General features: G+C 43.9%; 1 protein-coding gene across 1 annotated transcript; it reads left to right on the top strand.

Moving 5' to 3' along the window:
- Positions 1 to 20,270: 20,270 nt before the first annotated feature.
- On the top strand, positions 20,271 to 23,493 carry LOC144123266 (uncharacterized; the record flags this gene model as incomplete). Its single annotated transcript, XM_077656154.1, has 4 exons — positions 20,271 to 20,658; positions 21,532 to 21,606; positions 21,682 to 21,860; positions 23,265 to 23,493. Coding segments are annotated over exons 1-4 (723 nt in total), but the record flags the coding sequence as incomplete, so codon positions are not given.
- Between the last annotated feature and the right edge of the window lie 57 nt (positions 23,494 to 23,550).

The raw sequence follows: 23,550 nt of genomic DNA, 5'->3' as shown, positions 1-23,550 counted from the left end.
CTCCCTGCGGGAGCATATACAGGAACACTAGTGAAAGCAGACAATCAGCGCCCTCTGCGGCGGGATTTTTATAACGCGGGACAAAGGCAGCTGGTGCTCTTCGCTTCGCGATGTATCGATTGCGGTGCGGCTTTAAAAGGATAAGTGATCTTGATGGACATTTTCGCCGCTCGAATCTCATGAAAGGAGAGCGTTTGGTACCTAATGTGTACAGTGTGGTTTCTTTCAGTCGGAAGTTAGCGCCTGTGTTGTGTCTGTCTTTCTATGTCCCTTTGTCCCGTTTTGCGCTACCCTCACTTTCCATGGATCACCGTTACCGACTCGCCCAAGTTTCTACCCTTGTGAATTACGTTTCTAGTTCTTCGGGCGTCTTTCTACGTGTTTCCCAAGGCTCATGTGCGACCGTGTCCGTTATTGCTGCCACTGTGTGCAAAGCACGTGCTGCAGCTTTTTGCCTCCGCTCCGGGATTCTACCCGACGACGTCAGACTTCTCTTCAATGGTCTCAACCCTCCACTGGGCACTCCCGCAGAATATGCAAGATTGTAAAATCTGAATGTCATCGTTATGTACGTCTTCTGAGGGAGCACTTAGCCGTGCAACTCCAACAGGCACTGGAACCTAACGCCGCTAAACGTCAGCTGCGAGCGTATCTGCTTCTAGCGGACCAAACAACTGAAGCCCTGTGGCAACTTCAACTCCGATCCCTTCGATCCCTCTGCCCACCTAAGGGGTCGAGAAAATGCAACAGCGTATACGTCTCCGAAGGAGTCACCCTTCCTGAGGACGTCAACCGGTTGTTGTCCCTTGGACCCAAGTTTGCAAGGGAGACTTCGAAGACTCCGCATGAGCTACTTTCCATGGTGCGACGTGTGTCTCGCCTAGCCGACAAAGAGGACTCTGGCCGGTGCACCTCCGATGGCGTAGACGTCCTACAGTACTGTAAGCCTCGTCCTTCAAAAGTTCGTGTGGATCGTGTCGTGTCCTACCTAGCCGAACAGTCGCTTTGCGTCATCCCCTCTGACAAAGAGGGCGGGTTTGCTGTCTTTCCCCACGGTGTATTCAATGAAAAAGCCAATCATGCCATAACAGAAGTGTTTAAATGTGGAAGAAGTGTTTCACTTCCCAAACTTAAGGTTCAAGCAAAAAAACTTTGTCTCAAGCTTAATCTCGAAAGACTAGCCAGCAGCATTGAAAGTAGTAAGCGCCTCTTCCTAGAAGTGTTTTTCAGCGCAAAAACGCACAAGGCTGGCGTTCCCTTAAGGGTAATCGTTTCCGAACAGGACACTTGGCAAAAGTCAATCGCTGTGTTTCTAAAAGAAAAACTAAACATGTTGACGATAGATGACCCATTTCTAGTACGTAGTTCAGAGGAAGTGTTAAGTGCTGTGAAATCGCTTTCTGACAAGAGCCTTCTTGGTTTCTCAATTGATGTGAAAGATCTTTATTACTCCTTGCCCCATCATAACCTGCTTTCAATTGTCGAAGATTCGATCCATCATTTCGGCGCTGTGTCATTTCAGAATGAATCCGGTTTATCCGTCAGTGGTTTTTTAGAATTGCTACACTTTTATCTCCGCTCCACTTTCATAAACTGGCAAGGCGCTGCTCACATTCAGAAACAGGGAATATGCATTGGGTCTTGTCTAGCCCCTGTACTTAGTGACCTGTATCTGGCACATCTTGACAGGAGCCTCCAAGAGAGGCTTACCAGCCCTCATGTCGTCAAGATCTTTCGTTTTGTTGACGATTTCTTTTTCCTTGTTGAGTGTACGCCATCGTGCTTAGAGCAAGTTGCATCCGGTATTTTAGCTAAGGTACAAGAGTGTTTTTCACCGCTGCTATTGACTAACGAAATGCCAACCGACAACGAGATTCGCTTTCTTGATATCCGTTTTAAATTCCTGGACAACCACCTGTGTTGGAGCTATGCACCTCGGGCAAACAAACCTCTACTCCCCTATATATCTGCCCATTCTAAACTCGTTAAAAGGGGCATTATTAATTTATGCTTGAAGAATGCTCTGGAAAAGTCATGCCCCCACCTCATCAGCGAGAGCTTTCACGCACAACTCGCAAGGTTCCATCAAGCAGGCTACCCAGCTGATATTTGTGTTTCTGTCGCCGAAGGCATACTAAAGAAGAAGCGCCAGGAAGGTCAACCGCCGTCCGTGCCTTCAGAAAGAAAAAAAGACAAAATTGCCGTTATTCCTTACATTCATTGCCTGTCCCACAATCTCAAGAGAATTGGGACAAAAGCTAATGTTCGTGTCGTTTTTTCTGCCCCTGAAAAACTAAGTGCGCTTTCCAAAAAAACTTTGCCCGCTGATAAACGTCCCCAAAAGCTGCAGTGCACCATTAACCACAGAAAGAAATTCGTGAAATGTACTGAAGGCATTGTTTATGACATCCCTCTGTCTTGCGGTAAGCGGTATGTTGGTCAGTCAGGTCGGTGCTTGAATGAGAGACTTCGCGAACACAAAAATAACTTGAGAACTTTTACTGGCAGTAATCTGGCTTTACACTGCAAGGAGTGTGGTTGTGTGCCATTTCTGGACAAGTGCTCGATCGTTGCCAGACACCGGGATCAGTTAACGCGAGAGATTATTGAAGCAGCTCGTATCGCTGCCTTGGACGATAAATGTGTAAGCAAGCCGTCTATCTCCCTGTCCAAAAGAGAGCTGGCCTTCTTAAAGAAACGCTGAATCGTGCACATCCGTAGATCCTCATTCACCTGTTTTTCATTATCTTTCTGGGCGCATGCGCCTGTTTCCCCTCACGGATTACGTTCGTCTTGGCCGCCCTGGTTTCTTTCAGTCGGAAGTTAGCGCCTGTGTTGTGTCTGCCTTTCTATGTCCCTTTGTCCCGTTTTGCGCTACCCTCACTTTCCATAGACCATTGAGGACAACGATGTTTGTATTCAGGCGAAGTGCGTGTCTCAAGTGAGCGATCACGTCACCTACGACATGCATCTCGAGGTAAGTGCACAGTCCTTCCGCTTTTCAGAGAGTAAAAACATTTTTACTGCTAGTGAGTAGCTGTTCGCGTTCTGCTACTGTATCGCGTCGATTTTTGCATGCTCGGCGCACTCGTCTGAACTCGCCGTTTGTCACGCATGTGGTTTCGGATTGCATTACAGGCTCATGGCTCAAGTGCTGTTTGCTTTTACATTTGACTCGTGAGCATACAAACGCGGTTCAGCACGCCGCGGCATTCTAGTTCGCACGTTCGCGTGTGTACGCACGCACTTCAACAGCAGAGCTTATATGTGCCATTTTATGCTTGGATGACGACTGCGCGCGAGCACTCCTCTGTTTAAGACTCCGCTCTTACTTTTGGCCGCGCGTGTACACCTGCGCGCTTGTCGAGGCATGCACTCTGAGACATTTATTTCTAAACTGTGAAACTGATGTGGCGGGCTTAATTTTGACCACCTGGGATTCTTTAACGTACACTGACGTCACTCAGTACACAGGCGCCTTGAGTTTAGCCTCTATCGAAACGTGGCTGCCGCAGCCGGAATCGAATCCGTGCCCTCGGGGTCAGCAGCCGAGGGCACTAATCACGGAGTCGTCGCGGCGGGGAAGAACCTCAAAACATTGCATGAATTCGCGTGGTCATTTTCTGCGTACGAGTCACAGTGTGACTGAAGGCTGTTTTCGACTTGCGAACAGCGATCCAATCACAGTGTTGACTGCGTGAATTTAAGCGGCACTTTCTTTTTTTTTCACCGCAGCTAACTTGGTCACTTCATGCAAAACCGGAGCTTCGCATAAAGGACGGCCGCTGCACTTGTAAAGCGGGCATTGCAGCGCAGTGCAAGCATGCCGCCGCGGTGTGCTTTTACAACAACCGCTACGAGGAAACTTCCAGCGCCAGCCAGCCTCAACAGTGGGGCAAACCGAGCATGAAACCCCAGAGGCCACGGAACCAAAACTTGATGGCATTCTTTCCTAGTGAGTCTCAGCACCATTGCATTTTGTCTAAGGTTATTTCCTACACTTTCAGTTGTGTGCGCATGCTTCTCTTCGCATATCAAGCAAACAGAAATGTTAAAGCCTTGCAATTATTTAGCATCTTGCTGCGCTGAATGTCCAAACAGCTTGTATTTATACTGAAATGAAGTTGCACTTCTCTGTTCAGAGCGTGTTTAACCTTATGGATGTTTGTCTATGTCCCTTTTGCATAACAGGTCAAGAGAGCAATTCGACCAACACAAAGGCTGCATCTCCGTCCATTCTACTGAACTACCCGGACATAATGAGTTTGATGAAGGAAATTTTGGAAATGGGACAAATGAATGCGGAAAAATTGGTGTGCCAGGACGTGCTTAACAAAATTGTAGATCAAGCTTCGAAGGTGGCAGATGAAGAAATTTTGGAAAACCTGCTGAAATTGACAGCACGACAGCCTGTGTATCACTGCCTGAAAGTTGTCGACAACAGTGCTACAAAAAATAAACAATCATGCGCAAGGACCTTGCAATAGAGATGAATAGCTTAGAGGCTGCTAGGTACCAAACCGACGTGGCCCTCTCTTGCAGTTTCTGTAAACTGTCTGTCCTAACACAAGGCCAAGCAAAGTGTCCACGGTAAGTTATAATGGTAGTGAAGGCAATCTTTCAGCTGATTTCAAACCATTCGTTTAAAACGTGCAGGTGGCTTCAGGAACGCAGGTATCGGATTAGCAGCACCAAAGCACAATGTGTACGCAGCACCAAAAGTGGTGAAGATGGCTACAGGAAAGCTGCTGAGCAACTGAGGACTGCACGCTCATTCAAGAACGCTGCTATGCGTTACCGTAAGGTCTAACTTCTATCTTGCATACCATGATGCAAAGCTCATGACAATGGCATGCTCTCAAGTTAAATATGAAATGCGTCGAAGGCAAAGTTGAAGCACAAATGAGGTTCATTCAAATCAAGTGATTGACATGTGGATGAATTAAATGAAATACTTGGATATTCAACTGGTATCAACACAGAAGACAGAGCACGAGAGGAGCTGGAGCGGCGGCTTGAGGCACACATATTTCAGGTGCGAATTTGTTTGTTTGCTTTTCTAATGCGCATAATATGGGCTTCTGCCTTGCGAAGAACCTATTATTTCACAACATTATTTTTAATTCCTTGCCTCTCCAGACAAGGTTGGTAGTGCTTCCCGAGCAGCCATGGCTGTGTTGTAGCCCTGATGGACTTGTGAAGCTTGAGAATGAGACAGTCCTCGTGGAGATAAAGTGCCCATTTAAATATAAAGATATGCCATTCATCAACTATGATGAAAGGTCTATAAAATTGCCCTACCTGGAATTCCGAAACGACCGAATTGAGCTTAGGTCTAGCCACCAATACTACACCCAAATCCAGGTACAGCTGTATGTTTTGAAGTTAAATAAGGCACTACTCTATGTTTTCACTCCTCAGCAATCTGTGATTGTAGCAGTAAAGAGGGATGAAGCATTTTTGACTTAGCTCCAGTAGAGTCAGTTCTTGGGCTAGTTGGTAATCTTGTCACATTCATGGTATTCCAGCGCAACGGCACATAGCCAAAGGAAGGAAGACAGAAAAGAAGAGAACGACCACAGCGCTGACGGACAACAGTTGTCAGTCAGCGCTGTGTTTGTCCTCTTCTTTTCCGTCTTCCTTTCTTTGGCTATGTGCCGTTGCGCTGGAATACCATGAATTTGACTGAGCTCATCCCGAAGATGGAATACTTTTATTTCAAATTGCTCATCCCAAACCTTATCTAGATTTTAGTATAATTTATTTTGTTTCCACTCACAAGCAAAGAGGGTTCTTGTAAGTCGGCGCTCAGTACGCCAATAAATCAAGCTTTCTCTTTTAAGTGCAATATTTTCACTCCATCTTCTAGTCCTTAAACATTGTTACTGCATTCTTACACAGCACAAGTAATCATGGCAGTTTTACATTTTAATATTTTTGGGAGTATTGATGTGTGTATAGTGAAATCCTGAACAGCGACAATAACTTATTTTGGTGACTTCGTTTTGTAACCAGTGATACTAAATGTACTCATGTTTCCAGAAATAAAAGTTTACTTTTTGCAGCTCTATTGGGTACACTATATCACTTCACAATACTTAAGACCAAACATAATGCCTTTCTTCCAGATTTATAAATGCGTTATGTCATAGAAACAATGCTGCTTACACAAGATGAGTAAAATACACATAAGGAATGTATTTAATGCAGTTATCTGCAAAAATTAAAAACCGCAGGCAACAAATACCACAACCCAAAATGTGAACATAAAATATCACACAAGGGTAGTAGTGCCACTGCAAAAACACCCCATCAGGTATTATTGCAAAAAAATCTTCTGTCATTGGCATGGCACAAGTGAAAGAGAACAGCACTCAGAAAAAAACATTCAAACACTACAGAGCTTAGCATTGCCATAGTGACACAGTGCATTTGTTCATTTTCTTTGCACACAGATGACAGTGCACTTACTGGTTGTGCCAAAGGTACAAAGAAGAGGTGCCAGTGCATGACACAAATGCATGAAATGCATAAATTAGTAATACACATAAGGAATCTAAGAAATGCAATTATTTGGAAATAATTAAAAATAGCAATAGAACAACAAAAACAACCAATATGTGGACATAAAATACCACACAATGGTAGTGCCACTGTGCACAATCTGTGCATAAATCTGCAAAAACATCCCATCAGGTAACATTGCAAAAAATCTTCTGTCATTGGCATGGCACACGTGAAAGAGAATAGCAGTCAGAAAAATGATATGCTAGCACTGCAGAGCTTAACATTGCAATAGTGGCACAGTGCATTCGTTCATTATTGTTGCACACATGACAATGCACTTGCTGGTTGTGCCAAAGGTACAAAGAAGAGGTGCCAGTGCATGATACAAATACATGAAATGCATAAATGAGTAAAACACATAAGGAATGTAAGTAATACAATTATTTGCAAATAATTAAAAATAGCAGTAGAATAACAAATACAACAACTAATATGTGAACACAAGAAAATCTTCTTCACTATCCACTGGCCTTTCAAAGTTCTTTAGGCTAGTACGCAAGTCATTTGAATTCTTGTATTTGAGCACAATGCATAAGCTTTCAAAAAAGATTGCCAGTTTCGAAGTCGATACGACAGTGAAGGTCTGCTCATTTGTTATTGATTCAAAGCTGAGCCACCTACTTTAGAACAATGAAGGACTGCTTAAGATCTTTGACACTAAGGTGAGAAAGGCAAAAGCCTGGAACCTGTTGAAGGAGGCTGGATTTATTAAAGCACTGAGCCAGAAAATACCATAAAATATAATGCAAGCGCAAAGCATTCAAATATCGTGCCAGTACACAAAGCAAAGGGAACAACTTATCAGCATGAAACCAGTGATTCCCTTCCCAACTATAGCAGGTAAGCGGACATGCACTTAGCGATATAGTAATGATGCCTGCAACACATATCAAAACTTACAGAGAAGTAAAACTGAATTCAGGTCTTGAGTGTGAACTAAGTGTGCCCATCATGTCGCTTGCGCAGCGTGAGAGTGGGGAGGGTTAAGGAGCAAACACAAGTTACTAACACCCCACTTGAGATGAAGAGAAAATGGGCATGGGCAGCAAGGCATTGATTAGTAAAGGGGCTAGCTTATGATCTCTAAGGGTAACAGGCTGGATTCCAAGAGAAGGTAAACATAGCATGTGCAACACATCCAGGTTGGAATATGACATCAGGAAGCTTGTGGGGTTAAGGCAGCCGCAGCTGGCATAAGTGGGGGGGTACGGGAGAGGCCTTCATCCTGCAGTTGGCATATTGGACCGATGATAGTTGCGGTGAACACACCAGCCTTATTTCTTGATGATTGGTGGTTGCATATTAACAAGAGCAGCACACACAGAAACTACCTTGTTCATGTGTGGCATCAACTTGAGAGGAATTTTGTTGCTCAGAATACGGTAGATTTTTAGTCTCTGAATAACCCTCTCAACATGAATGCGAACGGATGCAATTTCATAAGTTTTTTCCATGGCTTCCTGAGACAGTTGACCACCTTCTACATTAAAAGGAGGCATAAGTAAGACCGCACCTTTTCCCTCAACAGTAGTTCCTATGCTAGGAAACCCTTTGCCACTAAGGACTAAATCAGCTGGCTTCAGGAGTTCCAAGAACCCAGAATCTTGAGTTATAGAAGAATCCGTCTGACGCCCACCATACACATTAGACACAAATGCGATCATTCCATTTGGTACGATCCCAACAAGAAATTTTATAGTGCAGGCGCTCTTGTAGTTTGAATACATCGCATACTGACATTCAGGATTAGATGGTGTTTCAGTTCGTACTTCAGTGCAGTCAATTATGAATGCACAATTAGGGTACTGTTCCTTGAATGGCGGTGGCATAGACAGGCTAATAAACTCTCGTGGAGGTACAAAAATCCCCTTTTGCAAGGCCACACTAAGAATGTCTAAAGTCTTCGCAAACACATTTGATGCTGTCGTTGCTGTTACATTAAACATGACTGCCAGTGCGGCATAGGCAATCCCGAACCGAAGCTTTGTAAGGAACAAGCACACTTTGCCCTCAGCTACCATATCACTTCTGTGCCTGGAACGTGGCATCAAGTTTAGTAAGAGGCAGAAAACCGGCAGTGTGACTCCACACAGGTCTCGCAGTGCTTCTTTGTTGTCTTTAAGAGAAGAAAATCCAGAAAACCCACCTGCTTCTCTTCCACAATCCATCTGTCAGGGTCAACTTCAAGGATGAAAATGAGTATTTAAAAACCAAGCTGAAAACACACCTACTTAAATGGAACATTTTAAAGGTAAGTAATTAATAAAAATGACTAATGCACTGTATTAGAACACAGGTCTCTAGAACTGAACTACAAATAAAGATTAGCCAAACCTGGTTTGTCAGTTCTGTGTGAGACACCTGGGTGGATGCTTCATTCCCATTGGTCACACACAGAAGCAGGGTCAGCCTTCCTGAAGAAGAGGGTGCTGTTTGGCAGTCCTAAAAGAATAAATTTATAGGTGTATAATCTTCAAGCACAATTATGTCGATGCTTCCCTGTACGATTCTAACCCCAGACAAAATGCCACATCGCAAGGGCTTTTTAATCTAAGGTGAACATCTCACAGACTGCAGTAGTTACAAAATTTCTTTATGAGCACAAAAACTTACAAATTAGGTAAATATAAATTTCCACGAATCGCAGCTTTCTCCTTCCTTCCCCTAAGGCACACATTTTCCTTACAAGCAGTTGCAACACGTTGGATTGCATTGTATTTGGACAATGGTAGGTGCATGTGCTTTAAAACAGTTTTGAAATTACTTCATTTCAAAGCAGCACGGCTGTCATGGTACATGTGAATACCTGGTAATGAGTCGAAAGGCTTATTCCTGTTATGGTAGCATATTACCTGCATTACCTTCATTTCGTTTATTCCTAAACACCAAACACAACATATCATTTATGTATGCAAACAAACATTTAGAGCCAAACTTCAGCCGAGTGAGCAGCAGAGGCTGCTGCCCCAGCCCGATTCATCACACAAGTAAAAAGAATTTCCACGTTCAGCAGGTTTTGTCTAGCAACTCAAAAACAAAACCTGCTTGAATGTCAATATATTTGTTATAGCTTCTAGAACTGAAGGTGATAGAGAAAGTGCCCTACAATGTTGCGAAGGTGCTCTCTGGATACACTGAAGTGTCTTCAATTAAAGATGTACTTACAACATCAGCATGTGTTGGGAGAGGAGCTTAAGCTGCAGTGCTGTTCATACACGCAAGCTGCAGGTCATCCATAGAGTTCGCCGAATCAGCAGCGTATGTAGGAGTGGAGTCACTGACCGCCACTTTCTGCTGCTGCTGTGATACATCAGCTTCCTCAGCTGATAATGATGCCTGTTTAAAACGCTTCAGCCACCTGTGTTGTATAAACAAAAAAAACTATGACTGCCATCCTCTGACATCTGAATGAATACATGCTTTGCACAATATCTTGGTAGGATACCTATGCATCTCACCACTCTTTATCAATTGTCTGTGCCACTCGTAAATTCAGGTATACATACTTCTAAGGCATTTTACATACCTTTTTGCCCTCTCTTGGTTTTGCATTATTTTCCTGTAGACTGAAGGGAAAATGCTGCGCACATACGAAGGATGGTGACTGATATCACTCTTAGAGTTGCCCACGAAGTGGTTGCTGCAAATTCTTGATGAAGCATTAGGCTTCCATGTGGTGCCGTCGGGAATGCATAAAGAACAGTACGTAGTGTAGTGAGACACCAGGCATAAGCCAAGAAAATCATAAAGAAATTATTAAGGCTGTATTCTGTGCTTTACTGCATTTTCTAATGTAACAGCAGAACGTAATAATATTTATTACTGGAAAAAAATTAGTGTGAAAAAACTATTCAACCCTAAAACAAAGACGCTGAGCCTCCGCATTAAATGTGATTGATCAAAGTCCCTGTCAGGAGCTGCAGCCCATAAATGAGCATCATATTAATTTATAGCTCAAAAGCAGCGTGCCATGGTAACACTAAACAAAAAGTAGCCTTGGCAAATTCTGTTCAGGAGATTAATAACGGATAGTTGTTCTACCTGTCCTTAAAAAGCGGCCGCCCTACCACGGCCCTCCCACATAAATCAGCTGACGACGGTGAATTCGCTTATCACGACGCACTTACCGGGCGAAGCCAACAATCCGGTGCCTTCCTGACCTGTCACTAACTACAGCCAAAACGAAAACTGTCAAGTATCTTAGTGCCATTTTGAAAAGCACAGCGAAAAACACGAGAAGCGATACAAGCGTCTCTTTTCGTTCGGTGTTTCGTCCTGTCGCGCTGCTAATCTAGATTGGATCAAAAACCCACTAAACTCCCTAGCCTGCAAATTATGCCGAAGTTTCATACTTATTACAATCTACCTGCTAAAAACGCGCGCTGCCTTCAAGTGCGCGATAAGCATAAGAGCCCATCCACACATCCAACTGCCGTGCGCATCGGTTGCGGGTTAAGCCAGTCTTCGCGCTAGTTAGCCTCACAGGTATGACTGGGATCACTAGTATTGCTGTGCGATACGAATTCAGCTCATACTACCGCAAAGTAAACACTTACTTGATTCTGCGGACTGCTGAGATTCACGCTTGGCACCTCTCTCGTACCACTTGCCAGGGAAGCGGTAAAATTTCACCGGCGGTTCCCGGTTATTCGTGTTGTGCAGACTGTTATGGCACTCCACAACAAACAGTAATGGCTTCGAGGTTTCCGTGAACACGAAGAAGCTGGTGGCATTGCAAAAACTGCAATCATATCACGCGAGATTAGCGTTTGGCACTTTTAAACGCGCCGCTGCGCTTCGTTTTCCTAGGCGCGGCACTCCCTACAACTTCGCCTCGCGCCGATGCGGCGCTGCTGTCGCGCCGTCAAACTTGAGCTTGGGAGCCCTGTTGAATGCCATTGTACTACAGTCCTGTAGAGGTTTGCCATGTGCCGACAGGTACTTAAATGCGACCCATGATTTTGCCAGCAGCATTCTCCGCGCGGCTCTTGAACAGCTTCAGCCTTTTTGCACGACCGCCAGCAAAAATGACAGCTCTCTCAACTCCACGGCACCGCTGCCTTGCACGGGAGTGCTGGTGTCTTCAAGCAAATGGAGGGGACTCGGCAAGTCTGGGCCACCCGAACGTCAAGTTGTCAAGAGCACACGTATTGTACCTGACGTACTGCATGGCGAAAGGGATGCCAATTTGTGTCGCCAGGGAAATGCAAGGTGGCGAAATATGCAAGCAAGCTTGCACAGACTGGACCAATTACGTTTGGCAGGTGTGCTGCAAGGAGCTCCAGCGAGCGCCTCCGATGGGTGGTCCTGGGGAAGCAATTCAAGTGGACGAATGCCTGATGAGAGGTAGGCGAAGATACAACCGCGGCCGGCTTATGGCCGGCGACAACGTGCCGCCTCATCGCCAAAACAACTACGGCGGCGTCGTCAACCGAGGGCCATGGATTTTTTATATGGTTTCTGTGGCCACAAAGGAGCTGCGCCTGTTCAAAGTAGAACGAAGAGACGCGGCAACCCTGGGCACCATCATCGCTGCCAACGTTCTCCCAGGGACCACCATCAGCAGCGACAAGTGGGCCGCTTACCGGCGCGTGCCAGGACTGGTTGACGGGAACGGCGTCTCCGTGGGTCTGTCTCACAAGACCGTTAACCACTCCACGAACTTTGTGGACCCCGCAACCGGCACCCACACGCAGCACATTGAGGGTTGCTGGCTATGTGGCTTATTTTTTGCTTGCAAAGGCATTGATGTAGTGTCCAATCTCGGGCCAACGTGTCCAGAATATGTTGTGTGTCTACAGTGAAACAACTGCTTAAAGAGTGCCCAGTTCACTTGGTATGGCTGCCACCTAGGTAGCATACACTGCTGCAATATTTCCTATACCTTAAAGCCTGCTTCAGAATTGGTAGCCTTAACTGTATTCGTTGATGGCCCAAGAATGCAACTTGTGATGCCCCTCAAGTTATACAGATATTCATTTGGCTTTTATGATGCTGCTTGTGTTAGGGGGCATCATGATTCAAAAGTCATTTTTCCAAGATTGCAGTGGGACATCGTTGCTGGTTTTGTGCTGTTTGTGTCAACAATCACCTCTTACCAGGCTTCTACAGTCTGCTTTTGTTAGGCAGTTGCAATAAACAAATAAGTACTCGCATATGGGACAGAAACATATAGGGTAGCAAAAAGGGTAGAACTTTATTTGAGGACCGTGCAGCGAGCCATGGAAAGGAAAATGATAGGTGTAACATTACAGGAGTTTAGGCACGGAATTTTAGCTGTGTGGCCTTTCTTTTGAGTGGTACGTGTGCAGCACGTTAGAAAAATTGTGCAAATAAGTGGTAAATAATTTGTAATTGCTTTTTCTTTCATGCTGTATCAGTTTTAACTTCTGAATGACAACTGCGATTTTAGACTATTGAGTTTGTGTGAGGCATGCAAAATGTGCACTGTGCTCACTGCTTCATTTATTTTAATTCTCACAAACCCTTATGCAAGCCTGCTGAAGAGTTGGAATCGCAAAAAACTAAAAGCAGCAATTGTATCGCAGTTTTTCATGACCTCAACTTGTGTGTGACGTCATGGCAGTCGTTCAGCGGTTGTAACCGAAACTGCGTGAGAAAAATATTCAGTTTAAAATTACTTAGCTGACATAGAGGGATTCTGCGTCTTGAATTATAATTGACTGGAAGTGGCCAGGTCAGGGAACAAAGGCGAGTTAATGTCGTCCTAGTCTAAATTAAGAAGGCATGGGCAGGCATGCAATGCTGAGGAAAGATAGCCGAACGTCGTTAAGGGTAATGGAATGGATTCCAAAAGAAGGCAAGCATAGCAGTGGGGTGTTGAGAGGCCAGGTGGCCTCTTGAGGTTAGGAAGTTTACATTATGAAGTTAGGAAGTTAGGAGGTTAGGAAGTTTACATATTAATGACCTGCCTAAGCACGTAACATCTACAGCTCGAATTTTTGCGAATGACTGGTGTTCGCAATGAAAAATGACACTTAACGAGACTAAATACAAAGTAATGCGTTTTTCGCGTCGCGTCAATCCGTGCCCCGCTCCTTACACTATTTGTTCTTCCCTGCTAACACCGGTAACATCTTACAAATACCTCGGCGTCATTATAACGTCAAACCTAACTTGGAAAGCACATATCACTTCTATCATCGCGTCCACTAACCGCATGCTTGGATATCTGAAACAAAATTTTTAATTAGTCCCGGCACCTGTTAAACTTCTTCTGTACAAATCGTTTGCCCGCTCCAAATTGGAATATGATAACTCAGTATGGGACCCTTTCACTAGCACTCTTATCGACGCCCTCGAAGACGTACAGAACTGAGGAGCACGTTTCATCTTCCGTAACTATGATCGTTTGTCCAGCGTCACAGAAATGAAAAACACATTGTCACTAACCCTCCTATCACTGCGCAAATAAATATCACGCCTGTGTCTGTTTTTTAAAATTTACCACATGAATTCCACCCTTAAACTTACATTACTCACGCCGCCAACATAAGTTTCGTCCAGCTCAGATCATCCATGCAAAATTGGTGTTCCACACTGCCGAACAAAATCCTGCATGAATGTATTCATTCGAAAACATTGTTTGACTGGAACCACCTACCACGGGATATTGCACTTTCCAATGACTTTGATGAATTTAAGAAGAACTTATCAACACATTATTGCTTACCATAGGTTTGGTTCTATTCCTTCTTCCTCGTAATCATGCGCATTCTTGTATATTTTTTTCCACAGTTTTTCTGCGTTAATATTTGTGCTAATGGTGGCTGGCTGCTTACAATTTAAATCACTTTTCTTTGCGTGTTTAGCGTTTCTTAGTATTTGTGTCATTTTTTACTGACTTCATGTTCCGGATTTTTGAAATATGTATATTTCCCAGTATTTTTTAAATCTTTTTTCACTGTATGCGTTTTCTCTTTTTGTAACAAATTTATTTAAATGTGTGTACCACTCCCCTCAACAATGCCCTGTGGGCCATGAGGGCATCTGAAATAAATGTGTTTTTAAAATTATTTTCGTTCCCACTTCTCGCTATGCTAAATTTTCTGAGTAGGTACTCCACATTCTGCGTCACTGGGCTTCTTGTGATCATTAAATTTAAAAAATTTAGGTGCTGTCAATTGGTCTGATGTGTAAGAAATGATGCGTAAGAAATGCAATAGTACTTTTCTTTTACACGCCAATCTATTCCACTTGTGATCCTGCTTCAATTCTAAGTCTATTACCTTTCACTCCGCAATCTATTTTAATTCTGCTTCCATTCCCACTCCGACTACGCAGTGATGCCAAATGTCTCACACAGAGAGGTTGCGATGAGTCTCATTGATTGATCGGGGCGTTAAAACATGGTTCGATGAGACCGCCTGAACATCGCCGAATCTCGCTGTCTTGGAGGCCATATGTATTGAACATGAACGCTGCCACACAAATGGAAGTTGCCACGGCGCTGAATATTCGTTCCCTCACTCAACAATCGCGTAAGCGTTCAGCTCATTGTCAGACTCCGCCATGTTTTTCATAGTAGTTGTCTGTGACTTTATTTAGGCACAACACTTAGGCACTAAGACGTCGCTGTCGTGGTGTTCGTCGTCCAGGCCTGCCGAGCCGGGAGTGTGGGAGGGGTAGGAAAGAAACCCGATTTGAGACGACAGGGCATGAAAATAAACTGCATAGAGAGGTAGGCGTCAGGGAAAGGGCAGTAGAGAGATGAAAGATCGCGACTCCATTTGTACAGGTAAAACCGTGCAGGTGTGCATATATGGGCGTTTTGCCGACACTGGTAGGGTAAAGAGATGAGTTCGCGCTTCGATAATGAGACCAGTGCAGGGCTTCAAGAGACAGCCAATGGAGGGAGCTTTAGTTGTAAAACTTCTGGTACAGCTAGGGCATCAACGCCTGCTGCACGAGCAGGCCCTGTTAGTCGCCACCTACGGCTCCAAACCAGTCCCGCTAGGTTCCGAGATTGTGAGAGGAGTGGGAAAGAATAATAGAGAGAGGCGGGCTAGTTGATGACAGGAAATCGGGTTGCAGACAACTGGGCAGAAGAATAAACGGTGTGAGGGTTTGGCATCAGAGGCAGGGCAGTAGGGAAGGATAGCGATGAAAGTGTGTGATCCTCCTGCACAGAAAGATCAGGCTGAGAGATAGTTAACGATCAAGGCGGAGAGCACTGTAATACTCTTCGATGATGGCGCGAAGGGGCAGTACCTGGGCCAGGGGATGAGTGGTGCCTGGACAAGAGTTTCACGGGCGAGCTGGCTGGTCAGCAGCTCATTGCCGTCAACCCCTGAGTGCCCAGGTGTCCAAGGAAGAAGCTTTAAGACCGCAGAGACAAAAGTGCGGCGTCGAGTTTCGTGAACCCCAATCAACCAGTGTGCATTCATCGGATGTCCGAGGTATGTCCTTCATTGGGCATACGGTTATCCGCGGGATAGATCCGCCGAGAGATAACCATCCCGGATATTCGCCAACGGATCTTCTGAAGATATTCGCACTGCTCTCAAGAAAGCCCGCTCACATTATTATGTCAACAAGTTCACGGCAGTTCTCGGTTGCCCTGACAAAGCTTGGCCTCTAATGAAATCACTTTTTTCTCAGAATGCGCACACTGTCCCACAAGAACTCACAATCGATGACGTTGCATATTCAGGTTCCACCTTAGCTGAAAAATTCAATACCCATTTTCTTACGTCGGGCATTTCCCATAGTTGTGAGAGCGTCCACTCTGAATTGTACTTTGATGGTCGATTGGCAGACTCAATGTTTTTCTCCCCGACTTCACCCTACGAAGTTGAAACCGTCGTAAAAGGTCTCAAGGCCAACTGTGCAAGCGGATACGATGAAATAGCCGTTCAACCAGTGAAAGCGGTAGCTAACCTTCTAAGCGTAGCTCTTTCACACATCTGCAACTGCATCCTGCGCGATGGTGTGTTTCCGTAAAAAATGAAAATCGCCCGCGTCTGCGCGGTGCACAAGGGAGGTGACAAGAATATTCTAGGAAACTACCGTCCTATATCTATACTTCCTGTATTTTCAAAGGTAGCGGAACACGTAATCAACAATAAATTGAGTAGCTTTTTATTCAGCAAGGACGTTATCAAACCGCAGCAGTACGGATTCCAGAAAGGTAAATCGGTTGAATCTGCTTTGTTAAACATAAAAGAAAAAATAATTTCTAACATCGAACATAGACTTTATACTGTAGGCATATTTTTAGACTTCAAAAAGGCCTTCGACACCATAAAACATGACATTCTTTTCCATAAACTTGAAAGATATGGTATTCGTGGCAGTGCGCTTCGTTTAATGAAGAGTTATTTGCAGAATCGTCTCCAGTACGTAGGATTTGGGACCATCAAATCAAGTCTGCAAATTATAAAATACGGCGTGCCACAGGGTTCAATTTTAGGACCTTTACTGTTCCTTGTGTACATAAATGATATTGTGATGATACCCCAGACGCCAAATATCTTGTACGCAGATGATACAAATGTATTTTTTAGTGGAGGCGATCTTTTGAATGTAATGAATATGACAAATCAGTGGCTTCGAGTTCTTGAAACCTGGTTATCATCAAACAAATTAACCCTTAACGTAGAAAAAACCCGTTACGTAATATTTAGAGCGAGGAATAAGCCAATAGACAGTAGTGTAAAGTTAACTTTTCAGGACCTTCATATAATTAGAGTGGATGTGCAAAAATTCTTGGGAGTGTATTTCCATGAACACATGAGCTGGGCACAACATGTATCAAAACTGCGCATAAATGCTTCAAGAACCATTGGCCTCGTCAGCAAGTTAAGGCTTATTCTTCCGGCATGGTTTAAACAGAAACTCTATTACGCGATCATCTTCTCCCGTTTATACTACTGCATTTTAGTGTGGGGCAGCACAGGCAAGAGCAATCTTGAAAAACTGCATGTTCTGCAAAAGGAATACATTCGGTTTATAGAAAACAAATCGCGATATGAACATGCGTCCCCATTGTTTCCTAAATATAAAATTTTGCCTATTACTAACGTTTACCAGCAAAGCATGGCGAATTACCTGTATCTTAAAATAAAATCCCATGGCACAAGCTTTGTTAACAGATACAAACGACCAGACTGTGGTTATGCTTTGAGAGATGAAAAATATGTGAAACAAGGGGCTAGAACTAGGTACGGAGAACAATCAATAGATTATCAGCTACCATTATTACTAAACACATTTCCAGAAATAGTTACCATCGCATCTGAGAGCAAAACACGCTACTCCTTTAAAAGGCGAGTGAAAGAAGTACTATTGCGAAATGCCGCACAGTAACACCAAGTATGGCCACCAAACTATGCCATGAGGGCGTTAATCACAGTTCCGAAGTCCAACAGGCACACTTGTAAGAAAGAAGCAAAAAAAGGCAACCAAAACGATTTGGCTGATATCGCAAATTAACAAGGAACCACGTCTCGCTTTCACTTGCAGTCTTGTTACTAATCCATACTCTTATCACCTGTGCAAACCAAACCCTCTTTATTTATGCTTCCTGTTGGTGTTGTCAAAGAAAATGTGCAAATGAATTGTTGGTTGTCCGTTGTTTTTTCGTGCAGATATACTGCTTTGCCTGCATTACTTATATATATGCTTTTTTTTTGCTGTCCATTATATTTTCCTTTTCGAAACTTGTCGCGTTTGATCTTCTGTAAAACTGATGACAGACAGTTCTGTTTATCGCCATCTGGAATCTACTGCCACTGTACGCTGCCGCGCTGCGCACGTGAAGGTCACGAGGCCATGTCAGGCGCCATATGATGCCTTTTGCCTCGGGAACCTCAGCAGATGTAATCACAAAATGAATCCCATATGTACTGCAATTCTGCTGAAAATAAATACTTTCCTTCCTTCCTTCCCGCCGCGATGTCTATTCTTCTTTTGTTGTTGCGTGTTGTGTTGTGTTTTGTTTTATGGCACATAGGCAGCTAATGCCATTATGCGCCAAGCTCAAGGTATATTATTGGTTGTCTGTAGAATGTTTAGGAATATGAAAAATCGTCGATGGTGTAGATGGCCTAAAGATATTGAACTGCCTCGAAATAATAGAGAAGAAGAAATCTGGAAATAGCTAATGGTAAAAGCCCCAGAGAAGGGTAGGTAGCCTCAGCGGCTGTCCTTGGCTGGTCAAGGTTCCTGAGGCTCCCAACCAATGAAATAAAAAGCCTCATCCTTCTTCTCATGAATGAGAAAGTGGCTGAGGTGTATCATGTAATAAAGCAAACCCGTGGTTCAAGATTTAGTTTTTCAAGTACCCCTGCTTCTTTTAAAAAGCTAAAAACAGAATGTATGTCAAAAAATGGCATTATCATCTAAGATCAGTGCTGGATAAAAAGGAATGCATTCATTATACAGTTGAGCAAAATATTTTTGTTTAGGGTTTCCAGTTTCACACATAAAAATAAAATGTGATTAACCGTAAGATCATCTCCGCATTCGCGAATAGGTTTGTCTTCCTTTGTTAGCAGGAAGTTGTGCGTAAGGTGCGTGTGACCTATCCGGAGACGGCATAAAATCACTTCCAAAACGTTCCTTGTGCACACAGGACTTAAATTCACCTAGAACCGGATTTAAAAGGTGTAGTTTATTGTTCACTTCACCGTTTCATTCCGACTGCCATTTTTCTCTTAATTTACGCTGTACTAACTTTATGTAATCTTTAAACGTTTTTTTTAAACAAGGGTTCCCTTGGTTAAAGAATGCACCAACTGGGCCAAAAAGAAGTTTTACTGATTTAAAAGTTATATTTACTTTTTTTATTTCCTTGCACGAGCTTTAGCAGCGCAGAAATCTGCCCTCTCGTTGCCTCTTATTCCGACACGACTGGGAACTCAGCAGAATTTTATGTTTTGTCCTCGAGCTCTGGCTGTTACTATATTGTGTATGATGTCACCAAGAATCGGAGTGGCTACATTTCTAGAGTGCAAAGCTGTAATTATACAGAGGGAGTCTGTGTAAATAATACTGTTGGTGAGGTTCTCGTTTTCTATTTTTTCTACGGCCACACAGACTGCGTAACATTCTGCAGTGAAGATGGATGAGCACTGTGGAAGTCGTACTGTTTTCTCAGACTTCCCTCGGACCAGTGCGCTTCCTACGTAAACGTTCGTTTTTGAACCGTCTGTACAAAAAAGCGTAAAACAACGGTATTTTTTTTCGAGTGCAAGGAATTTTTCTACTATATGTTATTGCGGAGTTTGTTTTTTATGGAACGGTGTAAGAGTGAGAGCGCAGATTGCAGGAAAATTGTACCATGGAGGCAGTGGATTTCGTCTTCGAGCAATATTAGGTAACGTATCTAGTACGCCGAGGTTTTGGCACGTATCTCCAAAACGCAGGAGGAGCGACCTGAAAGCGAGCGGTTTGTTGTTAAGCTGTGTTCTAGATGGGCACTTTGTGTTATTGGGTAACATAGGTGTTTATGCAGCGAACGAATTTTTAAAATGTATGAGCCTATGAGCATGGTTCTTCTATCTGTAAGTGATGGTCCGTTGATTTCTACATAAAAAACTATACATGGGCGACGTTTTGTAAGCACCAGGGGAAAGACGAAAACCTGAATTATGTATTGGACCTAGTCGTTTCAGGTACGAAGGTCTCGCTGACCCGTAAACTATACATCCTGTTACGTTTCGCCTACGACGCGCGGTATAGACCGTTTACAGAGAGCAGTTCGCCTAGTCGACACTCGCGGCGCCACCGCCGTCGCGACATCAGTGGCCTTCTGGATAGCAGGCGACTGCAGGTGGTGCCTACGGGCTGCTGACTTCGCTGCTGTATCCGCTATGCTTTGCGGCCAAAATGTGGAAAAGCAGAGGCAAAACGTGTTCCGTGTTCGATTGTAAGAACTGCGACGCAGATTTGAAGGTTTGGAATGTATCTGTTTGCGAAACGCACGGGCCTCAACTTCACGAAGATTGTCCGTGCACTAGGCCTTTTGCAATGCATAGATTTCCGCAAGGAGAGAAGAACAAGTTGGTACGACAGCACTGGATTGCGAATCTACAGAGGAAAGACTTCAACCCCGGCTCATCGGCTAGGGTGAGTACACATGATAAAAGTGATAACACCGGTTGCTCAGGTTGTTTGCTGACGGTATACCTGTAACGCCGGCAGTCACCTGCACGCTCGAGCCGCTGTTCAAATGAATTTCTGTGCATGGTCTGACGGGATGTTTTGGTTTGCCAGTATCGTTTCAGTCACCTTGCATTCAGTGTTCATCTGAGAGTAGGGTAGTACGGCTTAGAGCCTGCTGTTTTAATTGTAAAAATGATCTAACCTAGGACCGAGCTAAACGGGCTGATGTATGTACATGATGTACATACCTACGTACATACATGTCCGCGTTTAGTCGGTGCCTTTCGAGTCGGCTGCGCATTCGCGCTTGAAGCGTAGATTCTTTGCATTGTAAGTACCTTATCTCTACCATCTCGTTTCGAAATACTTACGCGAACGTGCGGTGCTGGCTGCATTTCATTTTCGCCACAACGGGGAGGTACTACGTACGTGTGTTTGCGCACGTGAGATAGGCGTTTTCATAATACGGCCAGAAGCTTTCCAGGCATTGTGCTGGACTTTTTTTCGTTTATGAATATTGGCATCGCACATCCGAGGAATGCTGTTGGGCTATCTTTGAGTGAGTGCAAACGCCGGTTGAAAGAATTTTTCTTGGTTGTGTGCCCCGGTTTATGGAAAACAAAACTTCTCAAATATGCATTGTGAAAATATAATGGTGCAATATTTTTGAAGAGCACAAAGGAGAAGTGCAATGCCTGGACAGTTGCATGAAATGACCATATTACATGTTTATTTAGAATGACCATATCACATATTTCCTTGTATTTGTGGTGTTTGACGTAGTCCGCTTGCACTGGTTGTCAGAACTTAAGTGGCCTTCATACACATTTCTTGCAGGTATGCTCAGTTCATTTCATTGATGGGCGTCCCTCTAAAGACAACCCGTACCCAACACTGCACCTTGGAACACCGGTATGGCTTTCGGAGGTTTGTTCTGAACTGCAGTTTATTTATTCTTTTGTATTTTCATACTCTGCAATATTTTAGACTGCTCACCACAAGGGAAGAAGGAAGCTGGTGCGGCACGATGTCAAACCTTTGGAGCCTGAGACCTGTTCAACAGCTGAACCTTTGTCACACCATTTATCAGACGAGCAAGATGAAGAGAGTGCTGCAGCTGATGATCTCCTGCCTATCAACATTGCAACAGAGGATATATCACATAGGTACGGTAAAGTGGTGTGAATTATCCTTCATGGGTTCTCATTTACATGCTTTTATGCAAGTCTGTCTTGGGTGCACAATATGCACGTTTGCTTTCACTAGTTATATGAAGAGTTTAAACCTGTGGTACACTATGGATATTACCTTTAGCTGAGAGTGTGCTGCACTTAGCAGTGCTTTCTTCGTTCCAAGTGAATTTTGCATCCTTCACGTCGCAAATAAGATGTTTTTATGTCATACAGTGACTGAAGTAAACAATATTCAGCAATTTCGTCAGCGGGGTAGCATGCCATCTACCATTTTTGTGCAAATATAGTTTGCCACCATTAGTGACATAACTTTTTTTTTGGATTTCAAGCGTAATGTGCACCTCCGAAATAGAAATTAGTCCCACAATCGTTCATAAGTCGCATAATTTTTATTGTTGCTATTTCCATAATGACACCTCTACTAGTATTTTGCCCTTGAGAACTAAAAAACTGTCTTTGTCAATGCTTGAAGATGCCTTTTTGGTGGGAGTGCTCCTTTTGAGTAGAAAAAAAGAAATGGCGTGTGAAAGGGTTAAGAACAGCAGAATCTGTTCACAAATAAAGTTGCTTATATCATGAAATGGTGATTGTAAGCTTGCTTACTAGTTTTGCCATCTTTAGCATTGTCATGTTCAGTTTACAGTAAAATTTCTTGCAACCACTCATATAGGCTAGCCCAGTTAAGCTTATTGCCTGGACCCGGATTGTGCATCTCTTGCTGCCATGTGCGCAGGAGTTATGCCTATCTCTGCAGGCATACACAGTCTGCATTTCAATGAAGCAATTACTATCTTTTCATTCTTTTTCCCATGAGATGGTGGTTGCCACACGCTGCTATGTTTGGAACTAGACTTTTTCACGTTGCTTTGTGTTTACTGCTGTGCAATTCTGAACAAAAAGCAATCAATGCACATGAGAGCAGACTTGATTTCAGTCAGTGCATGTACATACATTGCTCAGCCATTCCACTGCACAGGTTCGTCGTCTGCTGTAAGCTTGACAGTTTGCTGCATTAGCACTGTTTCACGGGCTACTGAGGAAAACTCTGAATATTGTCAGCCAATGATGGGAATCCCTGTATTTAGTTTTTCCCATTCATAAAAGCTCAGTTTTCGCTTAGCATTTGTGATTAGAACACAGTACCTTATCTATAGAGGCCAGTTTCAATTTTCTTTCAGTGTCCCTTTAAAGCTTTCAATACCTCTGCAAGTTGTTACAGGAGTACGATGCAGACCACAATTATACAGCCAGAACACTCTTTATTTCCCGGTAGTATAACCGTTGCACGGCATGGTAATTTTATTCTGTGTGCTTGTTAGCTCATACTACTATGCTAAATATTGTGTCTCACTTTCCTCCACATCCTTCGTTGTACAGGAGAGAAGGAGCTGAGAGTCTCGTTGATGGCTGCTTGGCCTGTGGCTGCAGATGCAAGATTACCGAAACATCAGAAAAAGGAACTCAAGTGGAGCCAGCGGCTGCTCATGACCATTTGTATGCAACCACTCCCAGGCAGGCCCCGGTCACTGCAGACAGTGCTTGCCAGACTATATTCAGTGCATACTCAACTCTTGCACCAAGTCACTTCCGCTTCTTTACAGGTCTGTCAAAAGTAGTATTTGACGAACTAGTTCGGACTCTTTCCACTATTGTGAAGAGCCCT

The sequence above is a fragment of the Amblyomma americanum genome, chromosome 1 (genome assembly GCF_052857255.1).
Source record: "Amblyomma americanum isolate KBUSLIRL-KWMA chromosome 1, ASM5285725v1, whole genome shotgun sequence".
Lineage (NCBI taxonomy): Eukaryota > Metazoa > Arthropoda > Arachnida > Ixodida > Ixodidae > Amblyomma > Amblyomma americanum.
Note: the sequence above shows the minus strand (reverse complement) of the source record. Positions and strands in the feature narration are given on the sequence as shown.